This window comes from Apteryx mantelli, chromosome 7 (assembly GCF_036417845.1).
Source record: "Apteryx mantelli isolate bAptMan1 chromosome 7, bAptMan1.hap1, whole genome shotgun sequence".
NCBI lineage: Eukaryota > Metazoa > Chordata > Aves > Apterygiformes > Apterygidae > Apteryx > Apteryx mantelli.
The window spans coordinates 20,978,456-20,988,627 of NC_089984.1; the positions used below are offsets into that span (position 1 = coordinate 20,978,456).

At 41.5% G+C, this 10,172-nt stretch overlaps 1 protein-coding gene across 1 annotated transcript; it reads right to left on the minus strand.

The window, feature by feature from the left end:
* Positions 1-6: 6 nt before the first annotated feature.
* Positions 7-3,495, minus strand: CHCHD1 (coiled-coil-helix-coiled-coil-helix domain containing 1). The gene is made up of 3 exons (XM_067299921.1): positions 3,299-3,495; positions 2,447-2,565; positions 7-806 (listed from the first exon to the last, which is right to left on the minus strand). The coding sequence occupies exons 1-3, from the start codon at positions 3,438-3,440 to the stop codon at positions 693-695; spliced, it is 375 nt and encodes a 124-aa protein (XP_067156022.1). The 5' UTR covers positions 3,441-3,495; the 3' UTR covers positions 7-692.
* Positions 3,496-10,172: the final 6,677 nt, after the last annotated feature.

Genomic DNA, 10,172 nt, shown 5'->3' on the forward strand with positions numbered 1-10,172 from the left:
CCAAACAACAGTCTTGCATTTCTTTATTATAGTACAGATAATATCATCAATCTGACATGGCACCATAGCTGTTCCACCCACAAATCAGAAGGTCTAAATCACAAGCATCTACATTAAAGTCATATTTGAGTCTTCTCAGTGTATTTTATGCTAGCAAGGTATTTTGCTGGAGATTTCTTCCTCATTCCCCAGCCCTCTTGTAAATAAGCAGGAATTCAAAAAATTTCAAGAGGAACCAAATTATATATACAGGACTATGAGTCATGAGATTATTATCAATTTTAAGTTGGCTCAATGTCAAGGCACGAACACTTTCTGATAGCAGCTCATGAGTTAGGCTGGGAGCTTATACATGAATTGAAGCGACTCCCTAATTGTTAGAAAAAACGTTTATACACATTCCTAGAAGATTTTATTTCACAGTGAGGACCTGACCCCACACTGTGGCTGCTTGAATAACACATTGCAGAAATCTTAAGACTGCAAGACCCAAGAACCTCATGAACACACTCAGCTGCTGGAAAAGACGAATCTTTCTTACTCTAGAAACAAAGACCTGTCAGTCAAGACCCACACAGCAGTGCTGATAGACACCACCTGATATCAAACGCTCACTGAACTCTGTTTTTCAATTCTTCTCCAAAAACGATCCCAGGTTTAGTTGCTTCTCCACAGTCCCTTAGTAAAGCATATTAAACATAACGTGTGATATTAGGAAACCTCCTCAGGAGCCTGTTCACTTTGCTTGAAGTTAAGTTTCCCCTGGGTTCCAGGGTCTCCTCCTCAGCTTTCTCCCTGCGTTCCTTCTGAAAAAGAAGAAGAAGAAAAAAAGGAACCTCAAAATATTACCTTTGTTTATTTGCTGAGTTGACCCTCACACTCAAGGACTAGTAATAATTGTACTGGGATGTTTATCTCAGAAGAATGTCATTTCTTTAAGGAACACTTATAACAGCACTTGCCTAAATAATCACAAGGCTTTCAAAAATTAATGACTGTGGTCTCCTTTAAATGGTGAAATTAATGAATGACTGTCATCTTGAAGATGATATCTCTCCACACTTAGTTCAAAATATGATAAGCTTATATTAACACCACAAAACACATTTTTTATTCTATTTTATGTTTTTTGCTTACTTTGTAATCCACTATATCAACTGTGGACGTTTTTTCATGTATGCTGTCATACAGCAGCAGGGAAAAACAATTTGATGAAATGACGATACTATTACTGAAAAGACTGGAAATAGGAAAACAGTTTAAGGGCACATCTAGTACATATACTTACCTTTATACTGCTTTTGAGACAGACCTTATTTCAAATTTATCATATTAGGTAATATGCTCTGCCTTATTTCTGGAAACTATATCCAAATTTATTTCCATTTTCACTTGCACAAAATCTTTATTGCTTCTCATGGATTTGAATGGAGTAATTTCTAAAGTATAGGATCAGACAGGGTAACTCCTGAGCTAGTATAGTGTAGTAATACCCTTTAGTTGGCAACTTCTGATTTCCAAACAATCTGAAATGTCTTCTTTTAACAAAATGTCTAGCTTTCAAAGTCAAAAACAGCCTAAAAAAAAAAAATCAAAGTTTTCAGGGAATCCAGAATAGCTATAACTACCTCACACATCCTGAAAATTCTGCTTATGATGAGGATTACTGAAACTACTGGTTATTTCTCTGCCACCCACTGTCTTCACCCTCACTTCTGCAATCACAGAACTGTTTACAGATTTGTCACAGAACTGAATTTGGAAATCCGGACTTACCACTTTCCCCCGCTATCTAGGCAATGCAGACATTGGACCAATACCTGATTGAGTTGACTATTTCTTGATTTTATGAATTAGAGCAATTGCTGAAATCTACCTACCCTGTACTTTAACAACCTCAAAGTACTAGCTATGGAACTACAAAGATACCCCCAAATTAGAATCTAAGTCACTTCTCACACCCACCATACAAATCATTGCCTTACTTGCTGCCTCTGCAGCTCCGAAATGTAGACTCCCTCATTCAGACCTATCGTTTAATGTGGAGAGGAGCAGCTTCATTAGTGCTGAAATTTTAGAGAGCAAAAACTGGAAGAAATTAAAAGAAATGGCCTAGGTTAGGACTGATTGACAACAACTGAGCTCTGCTACAAGAATTTGACAACACAAAAAAGAACTGGACAGGACTACTGTTTTCTCCTCATTATAATATACATGGCATCCCGTCCCTTCCACACCTTTATTTTCTTTAGGTTCTGATTTAAAAAAAAGGAAGCATCGCATGTCTGACCTACACCATCTGGCATCTCCCCTGCAGCTCAAAGGGCTTACAACAAAAATTCAGTTGCTTAGAGTATGTTATCACTATTGGCACACAGAGAAATGATTGAAGGCTTCCTCCTTCCCTGCCACTAGCCTTTAAGAATGCAAAAGAGGCTTTAATTACTTCTGCCTTTGCCACGCAGTCATAGAACGTCCGGATCTCCTCGGCACAAGCTGCGTTGCTGAAGTCATTCTGTTTCCAGCAGGCCATCATTACTGACATCTCTGTAATGCACGTTGCCTCTGGAGGGAAAAGAGACAATGCAAATCTCAGTGCTCAGGTTGTCATGTTAACAACCTTATGCAGTGCACATATCTCCAGGGAGAAAATTAAGATGGGGTAGAGGCAGGGGAGAAAAAACAACATGAAAGTAAAGATCTGATCATTGCTTTGCCTAGGGATGAAGCTCCTAGTCCAAATACCAGTGCCATTGCTGCTAACATCTGATTGTTGCAAATCAGATATAGCATTTGTCTTAAGCATTCAAAGTACTTTGCACACGTGAATCACAGATAAGATATCAGAAAACATGAATTTAGGATTGGAATAGGGAAAAGTAATTTTTTCCAAACAATGCACTTGCTAATTCTATGACACAAATTGGATGCCCTTCCCCTGCTGAGAGGCCTCTGATCTTTTGCCCGCCTTCCAAAGGGGATCCTAAACAACTTCCACAGATGCTTTTCCTCTCCCTCCATATTTCCTAAGCGTTCAGCAAACGCTCCCCTGTCGCTCAGGAACGTTTCGGCCTTCTCGGTGGCCGCCCGCCCCTCGAGCACAAGCTGCTCCCAAGCACGAACGGTGCCGAGCGCCGGCGCCGCCGCGGGCAGCGGGCGGACAGAGCCCGGGGGTCCCGCGGGGCTCGGGGCCCAGCCCCCCGCCCCGGCTAACGGCCCGCCCCGACCGTTACTCCCCTCTCCCGGGGGAGGCGGGGCGCTCTCGCGGCCTCCCGCGCTGCCCGGCGCCGGAACTCACCTCCCGCCTGCTCCCTGCGGTTCGCGACCTTGTTGGCCAGCACCAGCGGCCGCGTGGGGCGGATAACCGGAGGCCGCTTCTTCTGCCGCCACTGCCCGGACACCCACCGGCTCACCCAAGCCGGGTAAACAGGCGCCGCCATGCTCTTTGCGACAGGCCGCACGGCGAGCGGGCGGCCGCCGGCCCACGTGACCTGCCGCGAAGGCGGGGCTGCCGGCGGGGGCGGGGCGGCTGCAGCAGCACCGCGCCGGGTTGCGCAGCCGGTGCGCGGGGCCCGTGCAGCAGGGAACGGCGGTCTGCGTTCACCGAGAGCCTCCTCGCAGCTACCCGCGCGTCCGTCACTTGGCCACGCGATCCAAACGCGTTTGTGCTGTCACCTCATTCTTCCTTCCCCATCCTCTTCTCCAGCCCGAGTCCATGAAAATTAAATGACTTTTGAAAGTTTCTGTGTTATAGGGAGCTACACAACAATGGCTCCAGAAATCTGCATCTCAAGAATTTTCTGCAGCAAACGCAATGAATGAAGGAACAGGCGCGTACACACTTCAGCTAGTGAAAAATCATTACTCTTTCAGGTAATTCAAAGGGATCTTAAGGAAGTGTTTTGCAACTATACAGAAACTTTGCTTAGTGCTTGAGACTCAGCATCACTTTGCAGTCTCAGCCCTTCATTTCTCTCCCTTGCATACTAAAAGCTAGATCTCCCTTGCCTTGTTTACTGATGTTCCTACAGAGAACTGAGGAGTAGACAGTGGACACTGGGGACCTAAAATACTCAGGATTGCTCATCATAATCATTAATAAGTTGTCTCATCACCATACCAAAACTCCATTAGGCACCAGCTATTTCCCCTGTGCATTAGAGGACAGATGAGGAATCAGTTTTATTCCACAGGAATGGCTGTGTGTTTGGAGTTCTCTGACCGTACACAAAAGGCCAAACCACACATACTGGGACCTTTCTTTTGCATGGACATTGGTCTGGATAAACAGACAAGCTCTCAGCTACATACATATAAAACTGGAAGCACCCCCCTTGCCTCCATCTAGCCAAGGAAGTTAACAAGCTGACAGAAATTTTGTTCCTGGAGTTAAATATCACAGGACGCACACCAGAATATTCTCAGAATCATCACTAGACTCTACTCCATCAGCAGATTTAACATATTCTGGTATGTCTGATTCTATAATTATTTTTGTGTTATTTTGCAGAAATATTTTCTTAGAATCCAATTTGAAAAGTATGGGAAGCCATTTCCAAATAAATAAAAGACATTTCTTTTGGTCCTCTTTAGAAGCAAATTACCCTCTCTTTAGAACCACATTGAAACAGTCCGTCTGGAAGTTCTGAAACATTTAGGTAGGAGGGTTGTTTTTCTACTCCATTTTTCTAATTGGACAGGAAATGAGCTATCTTTCTAGCTTGGCTGCCAGTGAAGGAGATAAAATAATAATAAAAAAGCAAGCTGACACCTTCAAATTAGTCTAGAGGGTTTACACACTGGAACCCTAAACATTAGAGATCTTACAAATTTAAGCCAAAGAGCTGAAGCACTTTCAGTATTCCAATTTACGTGAAGTTCATCTGCTAATGTTTTTTTCCTCTTCTCGTTACACCTACTGATACTCATTTTTCTCCCCCACGTTTGCCTGCTGTAGTTACTAATTAGGCTTGCACAAGAACAAAAAGAAAGAGGCAGACGTTAGGGCATAAGAGAAGCTAAACCGCACTCCTTGTAAATCAACTTCCCTTTTTCCAAATTACATTAGCTAATGGTGGCAGCACCTTCAGGTACATTCACCTTCAAAAGCTGATTGCTCTTTTAAACAATTCCAAGAAAAACAGAGGTGGGGGGGAACCTAGGAAAGAGAAAGGCAGGCTACATAAGGAGAATTTTAATAGCTTCCTGTCAGTTACTGCTGTCTGCATTAGACTCTTTTTGGCACGCAGCCCGGGATTGGAGCATCAGCCTAAGAAATTCACCAGCAGACAGAGTAATGTACGTGACAGTGTCTGCACACGTCATGGAGAGGTGTTTGAAGCAAGGTACAAACCTCAGTTTTGAGGGAGAATGTGGAATTACAGAAGAGGTATGGTATTCAATAGCTGAGCCTCTCTATAAGCCTATATTTTGCACAACTGATGGTACAGAATCACAAATGGACGGGACAGAAGTTTCCACTTTTCAGGTGGAGTCAGGAACCTGATTCCCTCAATACGCTGGCGAACCACACAGATATGTTTCAATGCAAATCCCGAATATACGACTATAAAGAACTTGTACAATCCTAACTGCGTCTGCAACTTACTGTTTCCTTGAACAAACATAGGTAAAAAAAGCTGAATTCTGGCCTGTGTCTCAGCTAGTCAAAAGCAAGATGAACCAAAGAGGTCAAACTACTTGGAGGAAAAATAAATAAATAAATAAAAATTAAAAAATAAATAGATAAATATATATAACAACTGGAGTAAGGGCCAGTTGCGATGCTATAATAAATACTATGCTATGATAAAATATAATGCTAAAAATGCTGTAATAAAATACATCCTTAAAATTAGATATTTACTTAAATACCTTTATAGGAGGTGAGAAATTACACCGTGGGTTCTTCCCTTTCTTGAGCAACTATCTAAAACCTCAAGGCACTTTCTAAAAAAGAATTAGGGGCTGAGACTAAGGAATCAGATGTGCTGGGAGAAATGAATAGAGCTGAAAGCCACATCTTTCTGAACTGCTTGGATCCAGCTTTCTTCAAGTAAATTCCAGGATAACCACCCAAGTTTATCCTGAATGCCTTAATTCTTCTCATGTACCTCATAATACCCTCACCTACCACAATTTATTCTCAGCTGTCTCAGCCTGACCTCCTTGACCCCACTGTGAACTACCCTGGGGCATTTCAATTTATTTGGAGCTGCCTTAATTTTCCCACTTTAGCAGGGAAGCAAACCAGTTTGCTGAGAGACAATTCCAGTCAATTCAGACTTATTCCCACTACCCAAGCTAATGTATTTGGGTGATAATAGCACTTAAATAGCTATGATGGATGCAATTCCATTTCTGAGGTTATAGTTCCTCCCCCTCCCCAAACTCCAGTGCTATCCTACTTTTTCTTGACCTACCTCAGTCAGATCAGCCTCCCTGAAATATCCTGTTCACCTGATTAGTTCAGAGCTGCCATCCCTAATTTCTAACTTCCCAGACCGACTCAAATCCAGCCCATGCTACTCCAAGTTACCTGATGTCTCCTTACTGCTCAAAGATGTCCCAAAGTATCATGGCTTGCTTTGATCCATTCCAAGATCCCCAGAATCATCTCTAGCTGAGCTGAGCCATTTCAGCATTAGATGGGTCTTTTCTGCAGGAAAGAATGTATATAACAGAATACAAATTAAGATGCCAGTCGTGTCAAGGCTCAGGAACAAAGTCTGCAGTCCCATTTCTCTCCACCCTTCCTAATCCTCTGCAGTGCCCTGCATCTCCGAGTGCCAGCTTTGAGACAGTGAGTCATAAGAGAAGTGCAGTTTGTTAATACTTGACACAGGCCTTGGCTCAGCCGGTCATATCACTAAAAGGATTTTGCGTCTGATTAATTTCAACCCATCAGTAGAGGTTTCTGAGCAGAATGAAGGAAGCTGCCGCCCTGTATGTTTCCGATTAATATAATTTCTCAGAAGGTGCCTGGGGATCCATCAACAATCCTAATTAAATGCAACCAAATGGCTGACAGCTAATCATTAAGGGAGTGGCTCTTCTGGACAAGGGGTGACGAGTAGGCTTGGCAGGATGGTAAGGGGGCAGATGGCTGCTTGTCTACCATAGCACTGTTTAAACAGTGCTGTCCCTGATGGCTGTGTTCCAATTCAATTTATCTTATTCCCAGCCCTCTAGTTATTTGTTCTTCCGCCATCTATCGTTTCCCAAGCCAGTTAAAACTGCCCTCTACCAAGGTGAGAGAGGAGCATTTTTGCTGTGATTCTCCAGCTGCTGCACTTTGCAGACCATTGCCAGGGGAAAAAAAAAATCGCATTCTCCTTTTTCTGCAAACATCTACACCCACTTGGTACTTGGCTCTTAAAATGTGTCACTCTACTTACCATTACAGAGGATCCAGAGATCTTAATTCAGTTTGAAAATTACTTCAGCGACACAAATAAGAAAAGGCGATTGCATTTTTTTCAGTTCTAGAAATTATCAATGTTAGGTATCAAAAAAACAGTATCTTTCAGTGAGGTTATTTCGTTCTTAGAAATTGCAGTCCTTGTGGAAGCTGAAAATACAGATTACCAGTTCAGCAAATAAAATACCATTTTTTTTTTGCTGAAAATAGGCAGCACCTGGTATCCCAGTTTTGGCAGAAGAATAACAACTTTAGCCTGTTCAATGCAACAAACTGCTATATTTTTAACCTTCAGCTGGACATTTGTTCCCTCTCCCTCACCTCTGAGAGGGTGTGAACTTATCCTAGCTTGTCATGTCGGTTCTCTGAGACACATCATCCATAGAATCTAGTACTGTTTCATGTAAGTAGCTACAAGGAGGAGATACTTATTTTTAGAACATTAATGCTAGTGAATAAAGCTGTCTTGACAGCTTTGAAATTGTCCCTCTAGTCACACAAAAAAAGGCAAAATGTGTGACAAGCAGTGGTGTAGTGACTCATCCTGCTTTGCAGAGGCCTAGTAAAGGGTTTACAGGGGTAATCTCTTTATCACTTTAATCTTTGATATCTTTGCTGAAACTCCTGATTAGTCTCAGTTGTGTTTTTGTGAGTATGGGCACCCGCACAGTAAGAACTGGATCAAGATGCTGTTTACACTGTTCAGTCGAGTATCATTTAAGCCTTCCAACAGTCACAACATAAGTGATGATATTCAGCCGCTATCTAGCTGATCTGGATTTAAAGCTGTGAAGTGAGAAATCCACTGTTAGCAATCAAAAACTCGTACAAATCAAAAACCTTTCTCCAAAATATTAATAGTTGTTGCAGTCACCTTCCTTGTCTGCATTCAAATATTTGCATTAGTAGAAAGACAACTGGGATCATAAATTTAATTCACTTTGGCTAAGGTCGGCAGTAGTCTTTGGACATTACAGTATATAGTAATCCTTTCGATCGTATAATTATGTAAATTAATCTCAAACTCTTTATTCCTGGTAGCAGAAGAACTCAATCTTGAAATCACCCATTCTCAGAAAGAAAGCTTTGACAAAATGCAAAGAAAGAGGAAGACAGGAGGAAAAAAAGAGAGAGAGAGAGAAGAAACTCTATAAAACCAAATCTGAGATTATCAAACAGTTAGAAATATTGCACCTGTCAGGCAGTGTTTGCAGGGTAGTGGATATTCTTATTCCAGAGCTGGTGAAAACTACAAGCACGGTGGACAGTACTGGAGTGCATATGCCCTTCAATGGTGTGAGACCCAGCTTCTCCTCCTTCCTGCCCTCCAAAAAAGCAGAAGAGAGATGAAAGCAAAGCCCTGGTAGAAGAACAGCCATTATTCAGCATTTTGGAGTGCTTGCTGTCTGGAGAAGTGGGTGCTGTGAAGGTCAGTCAGCAGCCTGGAACAGAACAGCAGCCACAGTTCTTCAGCCAGCTGGGGAGGGTTCCCACTTCTCCTGCCCCTGCAATGTTTTCCTAGCAGCTAGACGAGCTACTCAGTAAAGAATTTTAGCCTTAATACATGTGCACCATTACAATAAATGAAACAGATTTAACATACTTAACAGACACACTCTTTATAATTGATGGAGATGTGTTGTACAGGAGCAGATAAAGCTAGTATGATCTCCTCTTACTACAGAACACCTCCTCATCCCCCGTGCAGATACAAGAGAAACACAAGACTTGGGTAAGCCTCATGGCTGTAAAGAGCAGTAGCTGATATTCATAACCTTTTAGGAAGTCCATCACCTGTAGGACTTCAATAAAAAAAAAAGTTAAACCTTCTAGACAGACACTGACTAAGAACTGAGCAGAGAAAGGTACTGAAATTAGTTTGTGACTCCTATCTACAAACTAGTAGTTCAAAGCAACAGCTTTCTATAGTATATAAATATTGCATCCCCCCCATGCTCATTCTGCTATGCAGACAAGCAAAGTGAGGCTTTAGCACATCACCAAGCAAAAGATTTACAAACCAGTGCTATGATACACATGCTTACTATTGGTACTTCCTCCTCTTATTCCTGCAAGGACAATACGTTAGCTGTAGCATATCTAATTGATAACAGCAGATAAAAGACAACAAATATCTGGACTTGGTTATAAAACTCCCAGTTCTAGTTAAATTATAGGATAAAACAGAAAAAGCAGAACATGTTACTACGTACAAAAAGCAAGACCAGAATTTCTCCTCCTGACTATCCTACCAAAAATCTCTGTGAGAAAGGCTTATGGGATACAGCTAATTAAAAATAGCACACAGACAAAGGAAACAATGATTTTCTATACAGAAACATGAAATGAAGAGAAATTAAATAGAGGGCATTAATTCAAACAATTTATTTAAATCTCATTAAGCTGTTTAGCAGAAGACCATATTTAAAATTAAAGCAGCCTTAACTTGTTTTATCTTAAGTTGCCATAATGTGCTTGAGAAGGAAATTTAGTCCTGAATATACCCATCTATAATCTTAATCTGTCTTGAGTAATCCACTTTAAAAATTAATTCAGAGATATTCACTTAAATATCTCTGTATAGGTAAGTGCTGAGTAACTGAAAGAAGGATTGTAAACTGCTGAATGCATTTTAGCTGAAGAATCATTTGTTACTATTATTAGTATAAAGGAGATGCTGCAAGTTTCTCCTTATTTTATGTAAAAAAAAAATCAGGTGAAATCAGTGTACAGTTTATATATTTTCCACACC

What these genes read in the sequence shown, in the direction of transcription:
- CHCHD1 (XM_067299921.1), bottom strand. Translation starts at nt 3,440, where the DNA reads ATGGCGGCGCCTGTTTACCCGGCTTGGGTGAGCCGGTGGGTGTCCGGG. An exon ending in CCGCAGGGAGCAGGCGGGAG is followed by an intron (nt 2,566 to 3,298) that starts GTGAGTTCCGGC and finishes TTTTCCCTCCAG; the next exon opens with AGGCAACGTGCATTACAGAG. An exon ending in ACTGCGTGGCAAAGGCAGAA is followed by an intron (nt 807 to 2,446) that starts GTAATTAAAGCC and finishes CTTCTTTTTCAG; the next exon opens with AAGGAACGCAGGGAGAAAGC.